The sequence below is a fragment of the Neophocaena asiaeorientalis genome, unplaced genomic scaffold (genome assembly GCF_003031525.2).
Source record: "Neophocaena asiaeorientalis asiaeorientalis breed wild unplaced genomic scaffold, Neophocaena_asiaeorientalis_V1.1 scaffold143, whole genome shotgun sequence".
In the NCBI taxonomy this organism is placed as follows: Eukaryota; Metazoa; Chordata; class Mammalia; order Artiodactyla; family Phocoenidae; genus Neophocaena; species Neophocaena asiaeorientalis.
The window spans coordinates 2,612,596-2,639,456 of NW_020175536.1; the positions used below are offsets into that span (position 1 = coordinate 2,612,596).

The 26,861-nt window shown below is 38.9% G+C and overlaps 2 protein-coding genes across 4 annotated transcripts in view; one reads left to right on the forward strand and one right to left on the reverse strand.

The window, feature by feature from the left end:
- Positions 1–8,495: 8,495 nt before the first annotated feature.
- On the reverse strand, positions 8,496–14,340 carry ANKRD49 (ankyrin repeat domain 49). Of its 2 annotated transcripts, none has more exons than XM_024731325.1 (3): positions 14,269–14,340; positions 11,455–11,806; positions 8,496–10,073 (listed from the first exon to the last, which is right to left on the reverse strand). In XM_024731325.1, exons 2-3 carry the CDS (start codon positions 11,707–11,709, stop codon positions 9,612–9,614), a joined length of 717 nt encoding a protein of 238 aa, XP_024587093.1. In that variant the 5' UTR covers positions 11,710–11,806; positions 14,269–14,340; the 3' UTR covers positions 8,496–9,611. The 2 variants fall into 2 exon arrangements, with proteins under 2 accessions (XP_024587093.1, XP_024587094.1); XM_024731326.1 differs by lacking the exon at positions 14,269–14,340 and adding an exon at positions 13,661–13,772.
- A 106-nt stretch (positions 14,341–14,446) lies between these two features.
- Positions 14,447–26,861, forward strand: part of MRE11 (MRE11 double strand break repair nuclease) — a 62,825-nt gene continuing 50,410 nt past the window's right edge. For both annotated transcript variants that reach the window (XR_003001253.1, XM_024731314.1), the window contains exons 1-4: positions 14,447–14,552; positions 15,284–15,401; positions 18,094–18,226; positions 22,404–22,564. Coding sequence is in view for 1 of the 2 variants with exons in the window: in XM_024731314.1 (XP_024587082.1) it covers positions 15,382–15,401; positions 18,094–18,226; positions 22,404–22,564 (314 nt within the window). In the remaining variant the exon portion in view is untranslated. The remainder of the gene's footprint in view (positions 14,553–15,283; positions 15,402–18,093; positions 18,227–22,403; positions 22,565–26,861) is intronic.

Sequence of the window (26,861 nt, forward strand, 5' to 3'; positions counted from 1 at the left end):
AGCAAGGCATGTGATAAACTACATTTCTCTTTGGCAGAGAGTGCCCATGCCAAAGATGCTGACTGACAGATCAGGGGCTTCTAGAGACTCTACTTGGAACTGTTGGGATCACCATTTAATTTGTTAATTTGAATATAGGAACTTTCAGCAAACTCACCAAATGTGAGAATGGCACAAACCTGGTGAATGGTTTATGTGCTGAATGGCAAACTCAGGACTCAAAGGGCCTTCTACACCTAGAATGAAGTGCTAAAATTCATAGGACGGTATTGTTGGGGATACATATAACGACCTGTATTTAGGACCAAACAAAGGAATTGCATAAGCATAGGACAGAAAAGGCCTGGGTCAAATGTTTTCAGTTGAAGGGGGGGGGGGGGGGGGGGGGAGGGGACTAAGGATGTCATAGACTGCGTTTGTTATGTGTGTTAATAATATAATGTGTCTGTCTAAACAGCTCATGTAATTTTAGATCCACCTAATAGAAGTATAATTTTCAGATCAAGGGAGGTTTTAGTCCCACCACATACACTAACCTGATTGTACTGGATTCAGTGATTTAATAAAATGGAGAATACTGGGATAGTTCAGCCAGTGTGGTGAAAGCACTACAAATTATTTTAAAGGTAACACTGAAAAAAGAAAAAAAGAAAGGTAACACGGAGTCTATGAAAGATTTGGTGGGTGCTCAAATAGCCACCACTATATAATTCAAACATGTTTCAGTGGGAAAGCACCACATTTTATCTGTGTATATTTGGGAGCAGATGTGTGATTAGGGAGTAGAAGCTGTACAGAGACTGGGGACCCTTCCAAAACATAGAGATTGAAGACCTTTCAAAAAAAAAGTTTTGAAAATTGAATGGGTACTTTGTGCAGGTGTAAATATTCTGTCTCTACTTCAGCTGAGGCCAGGAACTCAGGAAGGCTGAGGCAGGAACTCTTTATATGCCCCCCATCCTGACTTTGTGAGCTCCTGAAAGTCTGGACACCTGCCTTAATTCATTACTCATTTCCCAGCAACCAGCCCAATGCCTGACATGCAAAAAGGACTCCATAGCTGTCAAATTGGTGAGCGAATGGTTAATTCCACCTTTTACTCCTACAGTCACAGGGAATACAGAACCTTTAAATTATAGCATCTTTAACAGGAAAATTCCCAGATAGATAGAATTTTAAGTCGGAGTAAGGAATTACTTAAGTATACTGAATACTTATATATAGTGAATTTAGCTGCTCTAGATAAGGTCTCTGCGTGCTGTTGACAATAACAGGAATGAGGTACCATAATCAGGCACGTTGTGGCTGATGCTGAGGGAAGAGGTCCTTTTACCAGGTGGCAGCAGTTCTGTGGCTCCTCGGGGGGTCTCCGTCTCCCAAAAGGAGGGTGCGTGGTCGCTCGAGGAGCGGAAGCTGAGCGGCTTCAGAACAACCCTCGCTCTTCTGTTGTCCTGGCGCAGAGGGAGCCACGGTGCTCTAGAGAGGCAATCAGGGAGGTGCTGCAAAAGGGCTGGGAACGCTTGCCTTCCTCTTTGGCCTATTATTTTCATCTTCATCATTCCTTACCAACTACTGAAGACATGTGGGGCACAAAGGGCTGTGAAACATCTGTAAATTTACGGAACAGTATGGAAGAGCACTTGGACCTAGCGTGGACTCAACCATGTTGGCTGTGACTGTGAACCAGAACTGCTTTTACTTATTTGAATGTTGTTTGTGTGTTTGGCAGGGCAGGGAGGAGACAACAGCAGTGTGTTAAAACGTGGCCCATAATTGTGAGATTCTAAAAGGATCAGGTAATCATAATTTATGAACTGATAATCCAAGAGATGGGGGTTTAAGTGTTTGAAGGATTTCTCCAGCACTGAGTGACGGTAGGCAAGTCACTTCCTTTCCTCTAGAGCAGACCTCAGTTTCCTGGTCTGTAAAATGAAGGAATTGACAAAAATGATCTGCATATTTCCGTGTGTGTATAAAATTTATGTATTTAAAATATAAACTTCATAGTTTTATGATGTGTAAAATTTAAATTTATATATTACATTTTACACATTTTTATAATTTAAACATATTTTTAAATATATTTAAAACTTAAATATATATTATATTTTACACATTTTTATAATTAAGATATAGTTTATAATTTAATATTTTTAGTATCATATGTATGTATATATACACACAAACAGTTTTTTTCAATACCTTCCAGGCCAATGCCACTACCAATTAAGTTGGAGGATACCAGGACTCAGGTAGCCTTTTATGAAGGAGGGCTTGGGGAAATGGACCAGATGCCTTCGGCCACAAAACCATCACCCCTGCCTTTGCCAAAACAGCAGCTCCGCCCCCTCCCTCCAAAACCTTTGCGGCTTCAGCTAGTCTTAGTGCGGTTTCCCCCAGTTCACCTTTCACCGCTTCTCCTCGCCCACGTACCTCCCGCGGGGTCCGAGGCTGAAAGAGAACTCACACTGCTTCCGGGACTCCTGGGGGGCCGCGGCCTCCGGTCTCCCCGCGCGCCCCGCATCCCAAGCCTGCGGGCGGCAGAGGCTGCTCGCCGTCGCGGCCCGCCTCGGGCAACGCCACCGCGGTCACCGCCTCCTCCCCCCTCATGCCGCGGGGGTCTTCTTCGCGGCGCGCGGCGGGCTGGCCTTCTCTGCTCCGCCGCAGGCTGCTGGAGAAGGCAAGGAGTCTCCGGTTGCCATGGTGACTGTGGATCCTCCCCGCCCCCGGCCGCCCCCAGCCGCTCCCAGTGGGCTTGTACAGGTGACCCGCGCGCCCAGGAAGGCGCTGGAGTTGGGGAGCTGCAATTACTTACTGACCAAAGCAAAGTACTTTCTTTCCATTTATCTCTCGTTTGTTTGCGACACCAGTTTCACAAGAGGGGGTTTACTATTCCTTGGTAGGGAAACTGAGATTAAGAAAAGCAGAGGATATCGTCTGAGGTTACACAACTAGAAGTGCCACAGCCGGAATCCGAATTCCGAAAAGTTTGGCCCCAAAGGCTAAAGAACAAATCACCACCTGGAACAAGTAGGGGCGGGAGGAGGGACTGGACAGTGAGTTCAAGGAAAGGTCTCTGGTTTCACGCAGTGCTTTGCTTGTCGTGTCCCGCTCCCTGCTACACTCACATGATCGAATAAATCAATGTTGAGGATTCCCAAATTTTGGATTGTAAGTTGTTGTTGTTGTTCTTATTATTATTAATAAACAGCTCTTGTAGTGTCTAAGCACTTTTTTTTTTTTTTTTTTTTTGTGGACTATCCCGTTGCGGAGCACAGGCTCTGGACGCGCAGGCTCAGCGGCCATGGCTCACGGGCCCAGCTGGTCCACGGCATGTGGGATCTTCCCGGACCGGGGCACGAACCCGTGTCCCCTGCATCGGCAGGCGGACTCTCAACCACTGTGCCACCAGGGAAGCCCTAAGCACTTTAGTATTCACAATCTATTTGAATCCATATAAAAACTAATTTTACACATGAGAAAATCAAACTCAGAAAAGTTTAATTTGAATAGCAAATGGGAAAATCTAGGGCTTTATTTGGAGCAAGAGGTTGCTTTTGTTTTGTTTTTGCAGTCTCTTTTTTTGTATAACACTTTGGCCTTATACCATGGATGCAGTATCTTATCTGTCTAAGGATATTAATGATACACTTCATTTCCAATGTTACTTTCTTCTTGTATAATTGTTGCTTCCCCCAAGTTACCTGTTCTGGTTTGTTTTGTTCTCTTAGTAGCTTTCCTCTACCTTCAGGTGATCTTTGACTGTCTTGCCCTATCTAGTAGTGGACATATGACTCTGTGCATACAGGTGGGCTTATCAACTGGGGGTTTCACTGATGGGTGATCTGTCTCGGCTGTTCAGTTGGGGAAGCCCTCATGTTGGTATTTTAAGGTCTTATCTCGTGAACTGCTCTGATTCTCCATGGAGTGACTCCTCCGGTCTCCCTGCTGGAGGGAATCAGTCTGGTACCAGCACCCTGGGAAGTGAGGGGGAGAGGAGAACTGAAGGCTTAATATGTAGAATGTAAGTATTCATGAAATTCCCGTTCCACTATCTGCCTTCAACTGTGCTTTGTACCTTCCATCCAGAGAGCCTGTTTGACTTCCTTCAGTGAATTACCTCCAATTTTCTGCTGGAGTGGAGGGGGGGGTCATCCATCTAGCTGCTAGGAATGGGGGATCTGGAAGTATAACTGCTTTATTTTTATTGTGATAAAATGTACATAAAATTTACTCTTTTAACCATTTTTAAGTATACAATTCAGTGGCATTAAGTACATTCATAGTGTTATACAGCCATCACCACTATCCATTTCCAGAATTTTTTCATTATTCCAAACAGAAATTGTACCCATTAAACAATAATTCTCAATTTCCCCCTCTCTCTGCCCTCTGGTAACCTCTGTTCTATCTTCTGTCTCTGTGAATTTGACTACTTTAGGTACTTCATATAAGTGGAATCATACAATCTTTTCCTTTTGTGTCTGGGTTATTTCATTTAGCATAATGTTTTTAAAGTTCATCCATGTTGTAGCATGAATCAGAATTGCATTCCTTTTTTAAGATTGAATAATATTCCATTGTATGTACATACAGCATCGTGTATATCTGTTCATCTGTTGATGGACGTTTGGGTTGTTTCCACCTTTAGGCAGTTGCAAGTAATGTTGCAATGAACACTGGTGTACAAGTATCAGTTTTGAGTTCCTGCTTTCAGTTCTTTTGAGTATATACCTAGAAATGGAATTACTGGATCATATGGTAGTTCTGTGTTTAATTTTGTGGGGAACCATTAAACTTTTTCAAGTGGCTGCACCACTTTACATTCCCACCAGCAATGCACAAAGGTTCCAATTTCTCTATATCCTTGCCAACACTTGTTACTTTCCTTTTTAAAAATATAACAGCTAGCTATCCTAATGAATGTGAAGTGGTATCTCTTTGTGATTTTGCTTTGCATTTTCCTAATGACTAGTGATTTGAGTATCTTTTCATGTGTTTACGGGTTGTTTGTATATCTTCTTTGGAGAAATGTTTATTCAAGTATTTTATCCATTTTTGAATTGGGTTTTTTGTTGAGTTTTAAGAGTTCTTTGTATATTCTGGATATTAATCCCTTATCAGATATATGATTTATAAATATTTTCTCCCATTTAATGAGTTGCCTTTTCACTTTGTTGATAGTGTCCTTTGATTTTAAAAATGTTTTAATTTTGATGTAGTCCCAGTTATCTATATTTTTCCTTTAATGCGGTGTTTTTGGTGACATATCCAAGAAATCATTGCCAAATCTAATATCATGAAGATTTTTTCCATTTGTTTTCTTCTAAAAGTTTTATAGTTTTAGCTCTTACATTTAAGTATTTGATCATTTTAATTTTTGTATTAACATTATAGTGTGATGTAGAAGTCCAACTTCATTCTTTTGCACGTGGATACCCAGTTTTCCCAGAACCATTTATTGAAAAAGGCTATTTTTTCCTCCATTGAATTTTCTTGACACTATTGTCAAAAGTATTCAGTGCTCCATAAATGTGAGGGTTTATTTCTGGATTCAAAATTCTGTTCCATTGATATATATGTTTATCCTTATGCCAGTACCACAAGCTTTCTAGTAAGTTTTGAAATAAAAAAGTGTGAGTTCTCCAACTTTGTTTTTTTTTTTCGAGATTGTTTGGCGCTTCTGGCTTCTTTGCATTTCCATATGAATTTTAGGTTCAGCTTGTCAATTTTTGTGAAGAAGTTAGCTGGAATTTTGATAGAATTGCATTGAATCTATAGATCAATGTGGGGGGTAGTGCCATCTTAACAATAATAAGTGTTTTGATCCATGAAAATGGGATGTCATTCTGTTTATTTTGTGCTTCTTTAGTTTCTTTCAACAATCTTTTATAGTTCGCAGAGCAAAAGTTTCGTACTTCTTTTGTTAAGTTTATTCCAAAGTACGTTTTTTCTTGTCAATGCTATTATAAATGAAATTGTTTTCTTAGTTTAATTTTCAGTTTGCTCATTGATACTATATAAAACTAAAGTTGATTTTTGTATATTGATCTGGTATCCTGGAGCATTGCTGAACCCATTTATTAGTTCTTATAGTTTTTTCCCAGTGGATTCCTTATGATTTCTCATATACAAGATCATATCACCTGCATATAGAGATACTTTTAGTTCTTTTCCAATCTGGATGTCTTTTCTTTTCTTTTCTTGCCTAATTGCCCTGACTAGAATCTGCAGTAAAATGTTTAATAGAAGTGGTGAGAGCAGACATCCTTGTCTTATTATTATTATTTTTTTGAAAATGTGGCCTGTTTTATTTACTAGGGGAGCATTTGAAACTTTGAAAAAGAACATCCATTTTTTAAAATTAATTTTTATTGGAGTATTGTTGCTTTACAATGTTGTGTTAGCCTCCACTGCACAACAAAATAAATCAGCCATACACATAGAGATATCCCCTCCCTTTTGGACTTCCCTCCCATTTAGGTTACCACAGTGAATTAGGTAGAGTCCCCTGTGCTATACAGTATGTTCCCATCAGTTGTCTATTTTGTACATAGTATCAATATACATAGTATACATAGTATCAATACACAGTATATATGTCAATCCCAGTCTCCCAATTCCTCCCACCCAACCCCTTTCCCCCTTGGTATCCATACATTTGTTCTCTACCTCAGTATCTCTATTTCTGCTTTGCAAATAAGATCATCTACACCATTTTTCTAGATTCCACATATATGTTATTATACAATATTTGCTTTTCTCTTTCTGACTTACTTCACTCTGTATGACACTCTCTAGGTCCATCCACCTCTCTACAAATGACCCAATTTCATTCCTTTTCATGGCTGAGTAATATCCCATTGTATATATGTACCACAGCTCCTTTATCCATTCCTCTGTTGATGGATCCTTGTCTTATTCTTAATCTTAGAGTGAAATCACTCAGTCTTTCACCACTAAGTATGATGTCAAGTTTTGGGGTTTTTTTAGATGTCCTTTATCAGGCTGAGGAACTTCCTTTCTATTCCTAGTCTGTTGAGAGTTTTTATCATGAAGTTTAGCTGTAACTCTTTGCTTTGTTATTTTAGTGGTTGCATTAGTGTTTATGGTATACAACTTTAACTTTTCATGGGCTACCTTCAAGAGATATTATACCACTTCAGGCATATTTTAAGAGCATTCCAAGGACTTCCCTGGTGGCACAGTGGTTAAGAATCTGCCTGCCAATGCAGGGGACACGGGTACGATCCCTGGTCCCAGAAGATCCCATGTGCCGTGGAGCAACTAAGCCCATGTGCCACAACTACTGAGCCTGCACGCCACAACTACTGAAGCCTGCATGCCTAGAGCCCGTGCTCCGCAACAAGAGAAGCCACTGCAGTGAGAAGCCTATGCACTGCAATGAAGAGCAGTCCCTGCTCACCGCAACTAGAGAAAGCCCTCACGCATCAACAAAGACTCAATGCCGCCAAAAAAAGAAATTCCATTTCTCTCCTTCCAGCCATTATATAACTGTTGATATATATTTTACTTTTAGATATGTTATAAACTCTGTAAAAATTGTTAATATTTTTCTTTAAACAGTCAATTATCTTTTAAAGATACTAATTTTCCAAATCTGTATCATAATATTTACTTGTAAAATTAATGAGACCATTTAAGGTACTTCGACAATCACAAACATTTGCAATTATCTTTTCCGTATGACTAATAGTTTTTTTAAACCATCTTAACCATTTTAAAGTGTTGAGTATATTTACATTGCTGTGTAATGGATCTCTAGAACTTTTTCATCTTGCAAAACAGAAACTCTATACCCATGGAACACCAGCTCCCTATTTCTCCCTTCCCCCAGCCCCTGGCAACAACCATTCTACTTTCTGTTTCTATGAATTTGAATATTTTATTTATTTTTTTATTATTATTTTTTAATAGATTTATTTATTTTTGGCTGTGTTGGGTCTTCAGTGCTGCACACGAGCTTTCTGTAGTTGTGGCGAGCAGGGGCTACTCTTCGTTGCAGTGCACGGGCTTCCCATTGCAGTGGCCTCTCTTGTTGTGGAGCATGGGCTCTAGGAGCGTGGGCTTCAGTAGTTGTGGCACACGGGCTCAGTAGTTGTGGCTCACAGGCTCTAGAGCGCAGGCTCAGTAGTTGCGGTGCACGGGCTTAGTTGCTCCGTGGTATGTGGGATCTTCCCCGGACCAGGGCTTGAACCCGTGTCCCCTGCATCGGCAGGCGGATTCTTAACCACTGCGCCACCAGGGAAGTCCCTATGAATTTGAATATTTTAGATGTCTCATATGAGTGGACTCATACATACTTTGTCTTTTTGTGATTGGCTTATTTTATTTAGCATAATGTTCTCAAGGTTAATCCCTGTTGTAGCATGTGTTAGGATTTCCTTCTTTTTTAAGGCTTAATAATATTCAATTTTCTGTATATACTACATTTTCTCTATTCATTCATCTGTCAGTGGGCTTTTGGGTTGCTTCCATCTCTTAGCTGGAATGAATAAACATGTTATGGATCCAAGGAAGATACACAGGTAAAAAAAGAATTCATGCTTTTTTTTTTGGTTGTTCAAAATTTTTATTTTTTTTGGAATATTTATATTTATGCTTTTGTCACTATCCACAATGTGGCTTTTAAAAAAGGCCTGAGCCACTTTGCGGTTCTCACCCCAATATAATCATCATCCCCTCATTCTTAGAATCCCTTTTCCCTGTCACTTTGTCTTTGTGTGGCTTGTATAAAATGAGGACCCTGGAAAAGAACATTTCCTGTGAACTTGAGAGTCTAGATGAGCAGTGCCCAGCTCAGCAGGACCAGGGAGGTAAAACTAGCTGGAGAGCAGATACGTTATGATCTGAACCAAGGTATAGTTGTGCGTATGTCTGAAGGGTCGTGCTGACTCACCAGCAGCATAAGGAATATGCAGGTTGACCAGGGTGAGGTAGGATGGTCCACAGGATTGTGTGGATTGTGGGAGGGGGCAGTATATAAAATTCGTGGATTAAACACCTAGCTACTTCCTGAAAATGGCCTAGGTTCTAGAAAACAAAGATCTAGGTGTCTTGATTTTTTTTTAATTTACGGAGATTCAAGACACTAATATGTTCATTCTTACGGTTTACAATGAAAGCAAATGGCTATGGTGATGCAGAGAAGACAGCTGAACTGCACCAGTATATTAAGAGTTTTAAATGAAATTCTGAGTTACCTGACCTTATAAAAATACACATTAATATACTAAATACTGCACAAAGATCTAGGATGGGGGAATATTTAAAAATACATTTCTCTTGGATCAGCACCAAAAATATCATTAGTTTTCTGTACAGCTTGTGACAAGTTTTTCAGTATAGGTAAGTTAAAATGATTTGATAAAAATCACAAACACCACGGAAATCGTTAAAGATATATCCAATCAACTTCCAAATACATTTTGCCATCAAGGTCAGGCAATTCACTTGGAAGGATATTGTCGTGAGTACCACTGAATTACTGTCCTAAGACTTTTGATGTCAACTTTGTATCATGGGGACATTTCACATCTCACACAAAGGAGGCACTGGGACTTAGAAACTTAAGAAAGTTATTAGAACCATTAAGACTGAGGTGAAGAATTTGTGCAGCCTTCCACAATTTCAAAGAGGTAGTGATAGATGCTTGTCCTCCTGGCGATGTCAAACGCAGTTTCTTCCAGGTTGTTCTTCAGACCTGCTTTGACGTAGCGGTTCATCAGGAGGAGTTCAAGGGTATCTTTGCTGTCTCTGTTCCCAGCAGCTAGATGCAAGGGGGTCAAGAGGCCTTTTGTTTGGGCGTTGATATCGGCATCATGCTGCAGTAAGAAAGAAGCCACTCTGGTGTTATTCCACTTACAGGCACTGTGCAGGGGTGTCCAGCCATCCACAGTCACCGCGTGAACATCTGCCCTGTGTGCAATCAACTCCCGGACCACGTCTAAGTGTCCGCTGTAGGCTGCTCGATGGAGTGGGGTGTACCCATCTTCATCTTGAGTGTTCACGTGGGTGGCCTTTTCTGAAAGCAGTCTTCGCACTGTGGTCAGCTGAGAAGAAAATAGATCTTTTACAAACCCAACTCGAAATGAAACAATAAGCAAAGAAAATTAAACCATCTAGTGTTCGATTTAATTAAGTTAAATAAAAACTTCTTTGTTAGCAGATGACTGTAAAATAAAAAATACGATTTTTTTGGGGGGGTGGGGAACTGATTTAACAATGAACAAGTCAGTGTTAACTATAAACTGTTGATTCTAAGAGCATGATTCTCTGAATACCAAACCATACATTTATTCCTGGTCCAATGAAGGCTTATTGTATAAAAGCTATAGTCCTAGATGAATAATACAGGCTAGAATTGTATTAATATTTTATATTTCATCTGCGAAGAAAACATAGTAATGGAACAGACTGATCTTTCTGTAGTAGTATTACCACACCAATATACATACTGTATAAAACTTTAAAAAATACCTACTGTATAGCACAGGGAACTCTACTCAATATTCTGTGATAACCTAAATGAGAAAACAATCTAAAAAAGAATATATGTATAACTGAATCACTCTGCTGTACATCTGAAACCAACACAACGTTGTAAATCAACTACCCTCCAATTAAAAAAAAAAAAACTTCTTTTAACAGTAGAATACAATGGTAACAAGGAAGTCAAGATTAAGGAGCGCAATTCCTTCTAACTAAAACAACCTCAGATACATGTTTTCAGGAAGTGATTTTCAGTTTGGTCTGAGGACCTCTGGTGGGATGCAGTCTGCTCTTGGCTTAAAAAGTTATCCAAAAATATAAGACCATTTATTAGTTTATTAACAGAGGCATGGGGGAACTTAGTAAAACAAGATACAAAGGGCTAAGTGGGAAGAACAGACTTTGGCTGTTAAGCAGGGTCATCCTACTATGGACGATTCTGGGCAAATTAATGTTCCTGAATCTCAACTTCTTAATCTGTAAAAGGGAAGAATATGACATATCTTATAGGGATATATGAGGATTAAATCAATAATGTAGTAAGGCACATGGTACAGTTGGTATTTAATAAATGTTAATTCCCATCCTCTTTTTACTAAAGACTTGTCTTTAGGATGACCCTAATGACTTAATATAAATGATTTAAAGATACAGATGATTGCTTGCTCTCTTTATAATTATTCTTAAAGCTCCCCAAAATACCCATGTGACACTTTGTAGCTTACTATGTGTTTTCACATACATTGCCTCTGTATAAAACCCTGTATGAAAGAGGCAGGTATTATGGTGGCCATTTTTACAGATAAGAAAATAGAGGTTCAGAAACAGTAGGCTTTGCCCAAAGTTACAGACTAAAGCAAGATTCAGGACAGGTCTTCTGGCTTCCAATCTAATACGTTTCCTACTAAATTAAGGTTTCCTCTTTAACTGTTCTTTTTTTACCCGATTTTTTTCAGCAGCCCAAAGAAGCAATTTGCTTGGATCTTTTTCCATTTTTTTTTCTTGCAATTGATACCACTCTTCAGTTTTTTCATCTTGCTCTTCATCTTCATCAGAATTCCCTACCCAGAGACTTTGGGTGCCAGTGGGAATAAGGTGTCCATGTGTTTCTAATAATTCAAGTTGGTTAAAGTGTTCAGAAAAGTCCAAGTTCTCTGGGTCTGGTTTTCCATCATCATTTACTTTCTGTTTTTCCATTTTTACTACTATTCTAAATACAAAGCATTTCAAATGCCACAGTATAAATAATCTTTCCAGAGATGAATTATGTCTGCTTTATTTTATTCATCAAGATCTGAAACACAAACACAAAAATTAGGAGCAAAATGGTTATTGAGGCTTTATCAATAGCATAGATAAGTCTTGCAAATATACACAAATAAGCCCTGTCTAAACTTTTTTGGTGTTTATTAATACCCTTCACATTCATTAAATATTGGAACTGATAGATTTCAGTTATCTTTATTTTTAATATTGTTTTTCTACTAAGTCAGTGGTTATAACACTATTTTGAATCTATTGGTTCACATACTATATTGTATTATGCTAACAGTGATTAATGCTTGAAGCTTTTAAATTATACCTAATAAAGATAACCACATTCACGATTTTTATAGACTAGACACACAGAAGCTATAAAGCAGGAGCAAAAATTTTTAGTTCCTAAAAAATCTACTTCCAAGAATCAGAGATTCTTAGAGATGGAATAGCCCCCAGAGGACATGTGTCCCAATCTCTCATCAATGCAGATATCTTTATCATGACATCTGTAATAATCAACCTATTTCTACTTTAACAATTTCAGGCTTAGGAAAATTCACTGCTTTAAAACGTAGTCCTATTCATTGACAGATAACTATAGTTCTTAGTTGGGTTCTTGTTTTGAAACGGAACTTTGGCTGTCATTTACTCCTTCATTCAACAAAGATGAATAGAATGCCTGGTATGTGCCAGTCTCTGGGTACTGGGATTCAATAATGAACAAGATCCACGTCTTAACCTCAAGAAGCTTCCTGTCTCGTCAGGGAGATTGGCAAAGACAGTGTTTAAGTGCTATAATAAGACCATATCTAGATATGATGAATATACAGGAAGGTCATAATTAACCCAGTCCTCAGGGAGTAGAGAAGGCTTCCTGAAGGAAATGATATTTATTCTGCTAGGCTGCCATAACAATTTATAAACCAGTATCAGCTTAAAGAGTTATGCAGCAGATTAAACTTTAAACAAAATGAGAATAATAGATATTTTAAAAATATTTCTCAGCTTCCCAACTATACTTGTCGAAATCTTATCAGTCTTTCATGACTCTTCTCAGATGTTGCCTCCTTCATTGTCTTTCTTGAGCCTCCAAATTAGATCTCTCTCTAGTTTCTACTTTTTTTGTGCTACATACCATTTTATTTCACCACTAATTTTGTTCTTGTTTTAGTCTCTTAAAAGATTGTAATCTTAAGGATAGGGACTATATTTAACTTACATTTATGTCCCACTTATATAAAGCAAACATTAAGAAATATTTGTAGAATTAAAGCCCTATCACTTGATTTTGCTTGGAATGGATTCTGAGAAATTTGAGTTAGTCGTGTACCCCTAAGATACTGATTTCTTTCTACCTAATTTTCACGAGCTTTAATTGATACAATCCTAATGCATCAGTAGATTTTATTACTACTGCCAAGAGCATTAAAGTCAAGTTTAAATTTATCCCGCATGACCAGTACCTTCTCTGGACCTGTTACTTTGTTGCACAATGAAAGGATTGTACTAAAGGATTTCCAAAGACTGTCCAACTTTACAGAGTCAATCGAGAGACCCTATCAGAAAGGCTTTATGTTCTAATATTTTCACTTTCCTCAAACTGTTCTCTGAACTTTGCAATACAAAAGTCATCACAAATCTACTCATTAAACACTTTATTAAATACCTTACTGTATAGTTCACCTGTCATTTGTATCAACCACAGTAACATTATAGCACAGATCTTATACCCCCCTTTCCTTTTCATAAAAACTCTTTTTATAATTTAAATTTACTGTTCCAGGTACAATAAATTACATATAAAAATTTCTTAATGGATTTAATTTAGAAAGTCAACCCCAGGTGCATCTCCCTGATTCAGGGCTTAAAAGCCGATCAAGATACCTACTTGATGACACTCCACCAAGAAGAACTAGGGTATGTTTTTTAAAGATCACATTCCATAAGAGATCTAAACTATGTTAACTCTTAACAATTCAGTGACAGGTGGGGCCGTAAACCCCATTTTACAAGTGAAGGCGCTGAGGTTCTGATAGATTAAAACAACTTTCAATGGAACTAAAAGCCCAAATTTTCTAATTCAAAAGTTTCACATTGTTTTTTAATGTACTCTATTTTACTGCTGTCAGCACAAAGCAATGCAGATGTGCTGAACCCGAGATTCAGGCAGACAATAAGGGGACGCAGGGAAAGTCTTGTAAACTGGAGTCCGAATGCTCAATCTCTGGGGAGTGGAGGTGAGGGAGAAGACCACCAGTCCCGGCCCTCCAGCACCGGCTGGTCACTTCCCAGGCCCAGGAGTCGCGTCTGAGGCCTTCCGAACTTCTACGAGCGAAGAAGCCGCTCCAGCCCTACTCAGGACCCACGACGCGGCCCGATTTGCAGGGCTCGGAGGGGTCGACAGGGGACCCGCCCCTTTGGGCCCAGGAGTTCTTAGGTGGCGCCAGGCGACCAGGAAGCGTGGCCCCTGGCCCCGGACGAGAAAGACCTACCCACCTTAGAGAGGGGAAAATCGCCGCCGGAAAGCTCGCTTCCGGGGTTTGTCCCCCGGGCTACTCAGGATTGGCTCCTGTATGAGGGCGGGTCCTCGCTGCAACTTTTCCTGCTACCTTACGGCAGTCGGCAGCCAATGAGAGGAGTTGAAGCACCTACGTCATTTATGAGGTATCGCGAGAGAAGGAGGTGCTTTTTCTCTCCCGCTTAATTCATGTTTACGGCCAAGCTGCTTCTCAGGCGGTGCTGTTGCTTTTCTTCTCAAGAATCTCCCTCCTTCTTCCCGGGTAAAAGACAGCCTCGGGTTCCAGGGTGGGGCTTTGGAGAGTCCAGATGTGGGGTAGTTTAGGAGTCGCTTTCTGTATCTGCAGGATCGCGAGCGGAAGCCCAGAGAGGATTGACTCTGGGCCGGGTAGGCTCGGGAGGAGCCTGGGAGGTTTCCGCGTTCTGGTTTCTGAGGGTCCGGTGGTGCGGGACTGCTGAGGCTTAGAATCCCCACCGAACCAGGAATCCGGACGTGGGAGGGGTCGTTCCGCGGTGGCAGCCGCTCCTCCCCAAAGATCCTGGCCATTTTCCTTAAACCACGTGTTTCTGCTTATTTACACTAGCTTTAAACGTGGACCCCCTATCTTTTCAAAACAAGCCCATTCCTTAAAAAAAAATTTTTGTGTTTAAGCAGGAAATACGGGGTCGCCTCATGCTCCAGAGTAGCCCATGCATGCAACTTAAACATTTCTGCACATCCAGAGTTCGTGTGCTAAACCAGAACTATTGGATGTGACCCTTTTTGCCCGTTCATTTAACAAGCATTAGCTTCCCATGGGGCATAGAAAGGGAAACAGGAGAGGAGCTTAATCATAATGGTGAAACTAGAGTATCACTGGAGATATGTTTTTCTGTTTTGTTTTTAAGCTCTGAAAATAAAAGTATAGTAGGTGCTTAATTGAAAATGAGACACTTCCAAAATTGTCAGTCTGCTTTTTAAAAATGTGTTTTAAATAATATAATTTTGTTTTAGAATTTGGAATCGAGTGAGTTTTCTGACGTGTTTGAGCACAGGACCCAGGGGTACTTGGAGAGAGAAGTGGTCCTGGAGGAGCTGGACTGATCATAGAAATGAGTCCTGCAGATGCTCTGTAAGCACCTGTCTTCCGAAGTCGTCTTTGTTGCTTTAGGTTTCTACAGTCTATCAACTATGATCACCATAAAAGAAAACTTATTTAATAAATTATGAGTAAATAAAGACCTTGCCTCTGAATACAAGTGTTAGTCATCAAAATGAATATTTGGAATGGTTAACATTTCATGCTATATGTTTATTAACTAAAGATAATATGCAGCTATAGATTGGGGTTTTGCAGTAGGTTGGCATATTGCTATATAAGTTTATGTTCTTATGTTTTGTCTTAAACTATTGAAGCTATAAATATGCTTGGACTAAGTCTTACTAGCTAATGCAAGTCTTTTTTTTTTCTTAATTAATTTATTTTTGGCTGCGTTGGGTCTTCATTGTTGCGGCGGGCTTTCTCTACCTGCGGCGAGCGGGGTTGCGGTGTGCAGGCTTCTCATTGCGGTGGCTTCTCTTGTTGCAGAGCTCGGGGCTCTAGGCGCGCGGGCTTCAGTAGTTGTGGCTCACGGGCTTAGTTGCTCCGCAGCATGTGGGACCTTCCCGGACCAGGGATCAAACCCGTGTCCCCTGCATTGGCAAGGGGATTCTTAATCACTGAGCTACCAGGGAGGTCATAATGCAAGTCTTTTAAAGCAGATTTTTTATTTTTTTTTTTGGTATGCGGGCCTCTCACTGTTGTGGCCTCTTCCGTTGTGAAGCACAGCATGGCTCACGGGCCCAGCTGCTCCACGGCATGTGGGATCTTCCTGGACCGGGGCACGAACCCGTGTCCCCTGCATCAGCAGGCGGACTCTCAACCACTGCGCCACCAGGGAAGCCCTAAAGCAGATTTTTAAAGAAGTAAATTGCTTTATTACTGAATAAATTGCAAATGAATCTGACCAAAATGAAAATAAATAAAAGGACTAGAAAAAGTTATGTGGAAAAAGCTTCAAACTTGGAATCTTTCACCCTTGTTTTAATTTCTTTTTATCTATCTGTCTATCTATCTATCTATCTAATCTATCTAGGCTGCACTGGGTCTTCGTGGCAGCACGCCCCGTCTTCCTTGCAGTGCACGGGCTTCTCTAGTTGCGGGCTCTAGAGCGCGTGGGTTTAGTAGTTCCGGTATGTGGGCTTAGTTGCGGCATGTGTGGCCTTAGTTCCCCAACCAGGGATTGAAGCCGGGCCCCCTGCATTGGAAGCACAGAGTCTTAACCACTGGACTACCAGAGAAGTCCCCTTAATTTCTTAATTAGCATTGTGTAACCTTGGACAAGTTAGCAAGCCTCTAAACTTTGTCTCCATTTCTTCATTTGTATAATTGGATTACAAATGATTCTCACGGCTTCCCTGGTGGTCGCGCGGTGGTTAGGAATCCGCCTGCCAATGCAGGAGACACGGGTTCGAGCCCTGGTTGGGGAAGATCCCACATGCCACCGAGCAACTAAGCCCGTGCGCCACAACTACTGAGCCTGTGCTCTAGAGCCCGTGAGCCACAACTCCTGAGTGCACGTGCCACAACTACTGAAGCCCCCGTGCCTACACCCTGTGCTCTGCAACAAGAGAAGCCAACGCAATGAGAAGCCCGTGCACCGCAACGAAGAGTAGTCCCTGCTCTCCGCAACTAGAGAAAGCTGGCGCACAGCAACGAAGACCCAACATATTTAAGTGAGAGACCTCAAGGGAAAATACCTTACAAATTGCTATGGAAGTCTGGGTAGTAATCTGAAAGTATTCTGACTTACCCGTATGTATATAGCAATCAGAACTGTTCATATCATTTTGAAGTTTATGAAGAGAAATCTTTTCTGGAAAATTCTCTTATGTATAAAGATTTGAATTTTGGAGATATATATATAAATTTTTTTTGAAGTTCGTATGGTTTAGTGAAAACAGCCTGAGTGTTAATACCGGGTTTTAGTTCCATTTCTACCATTTTGTTTCATGATAAATCAGTTAATTTCCCTGTATATAGCTTTCTAGTTTTTCAGAGATAACAATACTTAACCTGTTTATGTGTGGGAGTTGAGATGAGATCAGGGATACCAAAATATTTTAAAGACAATTAAAAGTTATATTAAGTTTAAGAGAGAATTAATAACTATCATATTGCTGCTTCACACGAAAGTATTTTGAATACTACCAAATTTAAATGGCATTGTAAATTAGTTTTGTTACTTGGCCAAAGTCATTAGTGAAAAACTAACTTTGTATGGAGAGCAAACTTCTTCAGGGGCCTGGATGTAAGTTACTAGTTTATTAGGATAAAAATCTACTTATAAAGTAAGGGGAAGGGCTTTTAAAATTAACCAGTTAATTCTAATTTTCGTGGGAAAGTGCAAAGTAGATAAATAGCAAGTTTAGATACTGGGATCAAATCCTCTTGGATTTTTGCTGTAGAACAGAGCAGGAAAACAACCAAGCTTTCAAATCCAGGTTACATATCAGTTTATGAAACTGGTTGTAATGAGGTTATACATTTCTGAAGCAGTTACAAAACCTTTTAAAAATGTGTGTACATTTGTTCTGCTTTGTATTAGTGGTAAGAAAACTGTGACATTAATGGTCTGTTGAATGCTTCAAATTTTTGGACCTAGTTTAGGGCTAGAAAAATGATTTTACGTCATAACTGCTATTATTTTATAGATTTAGGTTTCAGTTTGCTTGAACATCCTTTTAATGAATTATATTGACATGTTTCTTCTTTTTAAATACAGCGATGATGAAAATACATTTAAAGTCTTAGTTGCAACAGATATTCATCTGGGATTTATGGAAAAAGATGCCGTCAGAGGAAATGATACGTTTGTAACACTTGATGAAATTTTAAGACTTGCCCAGGAAAATGATGTGAGTTTAGTTTGCATTTTTGCGATTTCTACCAAGTTCCCTTACTCAACTTGCTCTTTTTCCTTTTAAAGATAGAGGTTTGTTTTATAGGCCCATGTGCTCACACTGCCTGCTTAAATATCAGTATACTGAAAGCCCAAAGCAGATTTTGTGTGCTTTATTCCCTGAATTCAAGTAGGAGCTACTTTTGTAAATAGTCTGTAAAAATTTACAAATATTTACAGTGTTTACTGAGTGCAGTATCCCGTGGCAGTTTCTATTTGAAATGTAAAGATGACTGTCATAGTTTCTGCTTTCAAAGAACATGCAGCAAGCAAGTCAGTATGTGAGATACGATAAATGTCAAAGATGCTCAGATGCAAGAGCCATAAGATTATAAACAGCATTTCCTGGGAGTTTGGAGGTAGAAGAGATCACATTTAGATGAGGATAGCAAGATGAGGTGAATGAAGTGGCATTTAACTTGGGCTTAGAAGGATGGTAGGCTTTTAATGAGTGAAGAGCAAAGAGAGTGTACACCTCCCGTGAAGCAGTAGGAAGGGCACAGAGGCGAGATGATTGGTCCATTAGGGGTACAGCAGCTGTTTGGCTCACTGGTAGGTCGCGTGTTAGAAAGCGCACTGAAAGACTAGAAATGTGGTTTGAGCTGCATCAAGAGCTTCAAATACCAGATTGAGGAGTTTGTACCCCGTTTAATAGAACGTCTTCTGGCAACAGAGTCCAGCATGAAGGCAAGATAAGTTGGAGGCTTTTTAAAAGTGGTGCCATGGAATGGAAAAGAGGAAGTGAATGCAGGAGATAATACAAAGAGAGGATTTGGATACTTTGATTGGTTAGTCAGTCGTAGGGGGTGGGGATGAGGGAGAAGGGGATGACGGTGACTCTGGAGTGTATTATGTTTGGGTGGATGGTGGTACCAATAATAGAAGTAGGTTTTAAATAAGGAAGATTTCTTCCGTATTTTCATACTTCCTTATAACATCCTTCCTAATGTGGGAAGGTGATGAATTCTGATTGAGACCATTTGAGTTGGAGATTCCAATAGGACATTCAAGGAAACATTCCAGCAGACAGTTGAAATGTCCATCTCGAGCCCAAAAGACAGCTGGGGAATAAATATAAATGCTGGGAACTTGCAAACTTCAACCTTGACTTTTCCTCAGCGTTCTCTTCAGTTTTTCTACAAGTTCTTTGGTTCTTATTCCCAAATGTATACAATTGGAACCTCTCTACTATTTTCTACCTTCATGTCTGTAAACTTAGTCCAAACCTTTTGTCATATTTTGCTGGACTGCAGTAGCTCCCCTTAGGTATTTTTACTTCCATTCTTTCCCCCTACAGTATTCAGCATAGCAGCCAAAATGAACTTACAAAAATCATGTCAGATCATGTCACTCTGCCGCTTATAATCTAAGTGGCCTTCCACTGAATCTAGAATAAAAATGAAACTACAAGGTTCAGTGTGATCTGGCCCCTGCCAGGAGACTTCATCTCCTTCCACTCTGCCTGGTTGGTTTGTGCTTCATCCATACAGAGATGTTTTTTCTACTCTGGTACCTCTGCATGTGTGGTTCTCTTCCTGCTCAGAGCACCTTGATCTTGCCAGGGTTGACTTCTCAGTTCTCAATTCCAGTTTTACCTTTTTGGGGGAGGTCTTACCTGATGTCTCCAAACACTCTTATCACATTACTCATTTATTTTTTTTTAATAGCACCATCTGAAATAATTTATTGAATTATTTACGTGTGTATTATCTTCTTTACTAGAAGGTGAACTCCATGAGAATGAAAAATCTTTTTTGTTTGCTCATGTGTATCCTAGTACCTAGAAAGGATCTGGCAAGCAGTAGGCACTTTTTTTTTGCGGTACGAGGGCTTCTCACTGTTGCGGCCTCTCCTGTCGCGGAGCAGAGGTTCCGGACGCGCAGGCTCAGCGGCCATGGCTCACGGGCCCAGCCGCTCCGCGGCATGTGGGATCCTCACGGAGCGGGGCACAAACCCGTGTCCCCTGCATCAGCAGGCGGACTCTCAACCACGTGGGAAGCCCCACACACTTTTTCTGAACCATTTGAGAGTAAATTACATATGTAACCACAGTGCACTTATCAAAACCAGGGAATTATGTTGATTCAGTACGATCATGTAATTCTAAGATGCTGCCAGTTGTCTCGACAAAGTCTGTCATAGCAGTTTGGGGGCAGGTCAGTGGTGTCCAGTTGCCAATCCAGGATTACATTTTGCATTTAGTTGTCATGTCTCTTTAGTCTCTTGTAATCTGGGATGTTTCATCTGTCTGCCTTGTCTTTCATGACCCTGACGCTTTTGAAGAATCCAGGGTAGTTACTTTTGCAGAATACTCCTCAGTTGGAGATGTCTGACGTTTTCTCATGAGTAGATTCACTTTGGGCAGGAAGACCACAGAAGCAAGTTGTGTTCTCAGTGATCCCTGGAGTCACAAACCAGTTTTTAAAAATATTTAAAAAAAATTTTTTTTTTGTTTGTGGTAAAATACACATACCATAAAACTTACCATCCTAACCTCTTTTAAGGGTGCAATTGCGTAGGGTTAAGCACATTTGCATGGTTGAGTGACCAACCTCCAGAGCTCTTTTCGTCTGGTAAAAGGGAAACTATATCATTTAAACAACTATTTCTCTTTCCCCTCCCCTGTAAAAATGTTTGTTTGCTTTGTTGTTTTTGTTTTGTTTCTTCTATGCCTTGGATTATGATCATTTTCTCCCTTTACTCAAATCACGTTTAGTTTTGAAGACCTGGCTTAAATCCCACATTTTTATTGAAGTCTCTCTGACTGTTGTCAGGGCAGAAATCTTTGCCTTCTTCCCTTCTAAGTTCCCTGGCTGGTCTAATAATCAAGTTGATGTAAGACAGATTAACAGGGTAAAAAATAAATTTCATATGTATGGGAGCCCCACAAAAGTATGAGACTCCTCAGCAGTGAAGTAATTGAGGCTTATCTGCCATCCTGAGCTAAGGAGAAGGGGAAAGGAGTCTGGGGCTTTAAAGGGGAGGAAGGCAATGCACAGGAAGATGAGACGAGCACATGTTTGGTAAACAGGTGTTTGCCATGCCATGCGATGTCTTTCTGATATCAGAAATTGTCTCTAGTAATAGCTCTCTTCCTGGTACATACCCCCTATCCAGATTCTTTTAGGCAGTTTAGAGAGAGGTAAAAAAGCTTTTCCTGACTCTGCTGGGTCTTAATTGCCTTCACCTCAAAACAGTCCCCATTGCCACAGTGGTCCATTTTGTGGTGACATATCCTGCTGCCCTCACTACTGTAGCCCATGGCGATCTGTATTGCTGGGTTCTTTTGTATAATTAAGAACTTAATCAAGTTTCTTTAAGTAGATTGTACACTTTTGAAAGTGTGTTGGACTTTCTTTCTGTGTGATTTCCCTTCTCTCTGGTTGTTCCTGAATGTTCTTCCTCGAAATCTCATTTATCCTTCATGGTGCAACTCAGATGCCACCATGTTAGCCCATTCTTCCCAGACGTTGTCCTCAGGTGAATTTCCTCCTCTCAGTTGGAATTAATTGTAATGTCATCTCTACTCCTGGTTTGTCTATATATCTGTTGTAGTGCGCGTCAGAGTCTGACTTACGTTTAGATGCTTAGCAGTTTGTCTCTCCCATTAGATTTTGAACATATTTAGGATAGGGATCGTATTTTACTTATCACACTCAGTATAGGGTATGGCACGCTGTCTGTATTTAATGAGGGCAAGGACATGATATATTTTGTAGATTGCTATTTCCTTAGCTGCCAGTGCCTGTAGGGACTCTAAATAATTGTTGAACGAATCAAGTGAATAATTTGGATTGAATCTGCTATCCCTTCCATAGGTTTTATTAAAGTGCTAAGTTTATGTTCGATTTGGATAACTTTAAAAAAAGAAGTATGATCACTTTGGGTAGTGTGAATTAGAAACTTGGTGTAGTAATTTGAAGATGGCCTTTTTGAAGGTGGTCTAGGAACCTAAGCTGAAGTCATATTAATAACCAGATTGAAAGGCCCTTTAACTAAACAAAATATGAAGCTTTAAATCTCCACACATAATTGTATGTTTTACAAGATTTTTTTTCTATCTCTTTGCGCTATAGTTTTAAAAATTTTACCTATAAAGCATACTAATTTTCACACTATTTTCTGTTGATTAGGTGGATTTCATTTTGTTAGGGGGTGATCTTTTTCATGAAAATAAACCCTCAAGAAAAACAGTACATAACTGCCTTGAGTTATTAAGAAAATATTGCATGGGGGATCGTCCTGTACAGTTTGAAATTATCAGCGATCAGTCGGTCAACTTCGGTTTTAGTAAGTAAGTATATGTAAATGCTTAAATGAATGTTTCCTTATGACATTTCAATATTACATGTATGTATAATATATAATATTTTCTGTGTAAGACACATGGACACAGTAACAATTAGCCATTTTACCTTTACTATAAGCTATTTCCTTGGTAAATGTAGTTCTTTGAATTTTCTGTACATTGTTATATTAAATTCTATTTCCCTAATTAATAGTGAGATGAGTAACTTCTCAAATTTTTTTTGTACATTTGGTATCTCTTCTGTTCATATCCTTTGTCCATTTTAAAAATTGGGATATTTTTGTCTTTTCCTGTTGAATTTGCAGGAGTTATTTCTAGATATTAAGCCTTTGCTAGGCACGTATTTTTTCCCAATCAGTGGATTGTCTTTTGACTTTGTTTACAGGGCCTTTTGATGACAGAAATATTTAATTTTGATGTTCATAGTCAAACACGTTATTTTTCTTCTTTAATATTTGTGCTTTGGGGACTTATTTACAGTATTCACCTAGAACCCCATGTCATAAAGGTACTCTGTTTTTTCTTAAACATCGTACAGGATACCACATTGCATTTAGTTGAAATGGTCTCAAAATCTCCTTTCGCCTATGCCAGTCTTTTCCAGACAGACACTGACACTTTTGAATTGTACTGGTCAGATATTTTGTAGAATGTCTCTCAACTTGGGTTCTTCTCGTGATTAGACTAGGGTTATTGGTTTGGGGGAAAGAATATTCTTTATAGGTGAAGTGCCCTTCCCAGTATGTAAGGAGTACATGCTATCAACATGGCCTGCACTGGTGAGGTTAACCTTGGTCACTTGGTTAAGATGGTGTCTTGCAGGTTTCTCCACTGTCAAGTTACTATTTTTCCCTTTCCATATACTGTTTGTTAGAAGAGAGTAGCTAAGTCCAACCCACACTCGAAGAGAGGGCATTACGTTTCATTTCCTGGAGAGAGCAAAGAGTATCAAAGAATTTATGGACGTGTTAAAACCACTACAGTAATTGGTAAATATTTTAGGGGAGGCTATGCAACTATTCTGTTTCTCTTTAAAGTTTGTACAATAATTTTAGCACTCGTCAGTGGCTCTTGCCTACAGCAGTTTTAACTGTGGTGTCCTAATGGTGATTTTCTAAACATTTCCCACATTCTTTCTGCATTTATTAATTGGAATAGTTCTGTAAAGATTTGTCCCTTGTCCCCCACTTGTTTATTTATTTATTCAATTGTCTATATCAGTAGGAATTTATTCAATTGTTTATATCAGTATGAACTCATTTTTTTCCTTTGAATTGTAATTTAATACTATTATAATCTATTTTGTCGCTCAAATAAATTGTTCCAGCTTTAGCCATTGGACACTCTTTCAGACCACCTCTTGGGTCCTTTCAACATGGCGTCATCTTTTTTCCCCCCTTTTTGGCTCTGTAAGATGCTCCAGGCTAATTTTGTATTTTCTTTTCCCTAGCTTTAGACTCATCCATTTCTTCAAGAAGTCTTGGTTCCTTTTGGAAGCTAGAATCTGGATGCTAGTCATGCACATGGCTATTGTCTTGTCACTGCTTCTAGGCTCTCTCAGTGCACAGAGCTTAAATACACACACACACACACACACACACACACACACACACACACATACACACATGTATACATGTAAATGTAAAATAAATTAAAAAAAATATATATATATAAAGTAACCCCTGAAAACAGACATAGCTATATTTATTTCTTATCTATTTGTATATATATATTTTAAAAATGAGTTTATATTGGGAGGTAAATTTTTGGAGATATTTTTAGGTAAGAAAATGGCTATTTTTAACTTCGGATTGATAATTTGGCTGAGTATATAATTGGATTTTAAAAGATTCTTGTAATTTTTAACATATGTCCTTGTTTTTAAGAATTCTGATCAGTCTTTACCCATCTTCTATTCAAATCTAAAACTTTATTATTTTTAAACTGCTTCACCCACCCCATAGACGTGTTTACCTATTTCTTTACTTACTATTGCTGTTTCTTATGTTTCATTCCTTTTGTCTAGATTCAGTTTCCTTTCTGAAGTACAGTTTTTAGTAGTTTTTCACTGCCTGTCAGTAAACTCTTTTTTTTTTTTTTTTTTTTTTTTTTTTTTTTGTCAGTAAACTCTTATTTTTAGGTGCTTTTGAGGAGTCTTGCTATCGTTTTAGTTGCTGGAAAAGCAGTATAACATAGTACTTAAAAGCATGGATTCTGATATAAGACTGTCTGAGGTCAAATCCTGGATTTGCCCTGCCTTAGTTTCATTATTATAAGATGGGAATAGTGCTAATCTTACAGAATTGTTGTTAGGAGTAGTTAATAAGAAAATTGCTTAGAATAATAGCTGGCATAAAGAAAGCACTCAGGTAACCATTAAGTTTTTCTCATTGCCCTTAGCATTTTGCAGTCTTACTGTGACATATTTAGTTGTGGATTTAGTTCTATTTATCCTGTTTGGGCTACATGCATTTCAAACTAAGAATTTTTTTTGCAGCAATTTTGGAAAATTCTTATCCAGTATGTTTTCTGTTTCCTATTCTTTTTCTTTCTGAAAATTATTTATATTTTACCCACTTTTTAATATTCCCTATAACTTTATCTGTTTGTACTATATTTTGGATAATTTTCCCTCTGGTTTACTAGTTCATGTAAAAAATAGACCAAAAAAAAAAAAAACAAAGATAGGGAAACTGAGAAAAGAAGACTACTAAGTAGTGACTAGCTCAGTTCAATCCCTATCAAAATCCCAATGGCATTTTTCACAAAAATAGAACAACCAACAGGTACATGAAAAGGTGCTCAACATCACTAATCATCAGGGAAATGCAAATCAAAACCACAGTGAGATATCAGCTCACTCACACCTGTTAGGATGTCTGTCATCAAAAAGATAAGGGAGAACAAGTGTTGGAGAGGGTGTGGAGAAAAGGGAACCCTTGTGCACTGTTGGCGGGAATGTAAATTTGTGCAGCCACTATGGAGAACACTGTGGAGGTTCCTCCCCAAATTAAAGATAGAATTATTATGTGATCCAGCAATCCTACCTCTGGGTGTATATCCAAAGGAAATGAAAATGGGATCTCAAAGAGGTAATCTGCATTCCCACATTCATTACAGCATTATTCACAATGGCCAAGATATGGCAACAACATAAGTGTCCATCAGTGGAAGAAGGGATAAAGTTGTGATATATGTATGTGTGTGTGTGTGTGTGTGTGTGTGTGTGTGTGTGCAGATATATATGCACACACACAGCCATGTATATATATATATTCAGCCATGAGAAAGGACATCCTTTCATTTGAGACAACATGGATGGACCTTGAGGGCTTTATGCTAAGTAAAATAAATCAGACAAAGAGACAAATACTGTGTGATATCACTTATACAGTATATGGAATCTGAAAAAGCTGAACTCATATAAATGGAGACTAGAATGGTGGTTACCAGGAGCAGGGAGTTGGGGGGAAAAGGGGAGATGTTGATCAAAAAAATATATAATTTTCAGTTTAAAAATGAATAAGTTCTCAGGATCTAATGTACAGCATAGTGGTTATAGTTAGTAATATTGTATTTTATACTTGAAAGTTTCTAAGAGAGTAGATCTTAAATATTCTCATTACGAAAAAGAAATGGCAGTTATGTGACATGATGCAGCTGTTAAGCTAGGTGTGTGTGAAGCTTAAAGTGGTAAGTAAGCTATAGTGGTTATCATTTTACAAAATATGAGTGTATCAAATCAACACATTGTATACCTTAAAGTCATAAATGTTACATGTCAATTATATCACAATAAAGCTGGAAAAAAGAAAGTATATTATAATGCTACAATAATTTAAAAAGTGGTATGACTCATGAATTGATAGGCAGATAAGTGGAAGAGTATAGAAATTCCAGAAATAGCCACAATACATGTGGGAATTTAGTATTTGATAAAGGTGGTATCTCATATCTCCACAAAAAATATAGCTTATTTAATAAAAGAACTAGAAGAAACTGTTAGACATTTTAAAAAAAGATCTGGATGTGAAAAAGACTTTTCTAAGTGTTAACACAAACCCAGAATCCATAAAAAAAAAAAGATTGATATGTTTGTCTTTGTAAAAGTAAATTTCTGCATGGCAAGAGCCTCCCAAAGCGAAGTCAAAAGTCTGGGTTCAACCAGGAAGAATATTTGCAACTCATGGCAAATTACGGTCTAATTTTCCCAATAGTTAATAGTTAAGTAGTTCTTTCAAGTCAATTAAAAAAAAATCCATGACTTAATAAAAATTAGGTA

Coding starts and splice junctions, on each gene's coding strand:
- ANKRD49 (XM_024731325.1), bottom strand. CDS start 11,709: ATGGAAAAACAGAAAGTAAATGATGATGGAAAACCAGACCCAGAGAAC. Junction 10,074..11,454: donor GGGCTGCTGAAAAAAATCGG/GTAAAAAAAGAA, acceptor TTTTCTTCTCAG/CTGACCACAGTGCGAAGACT.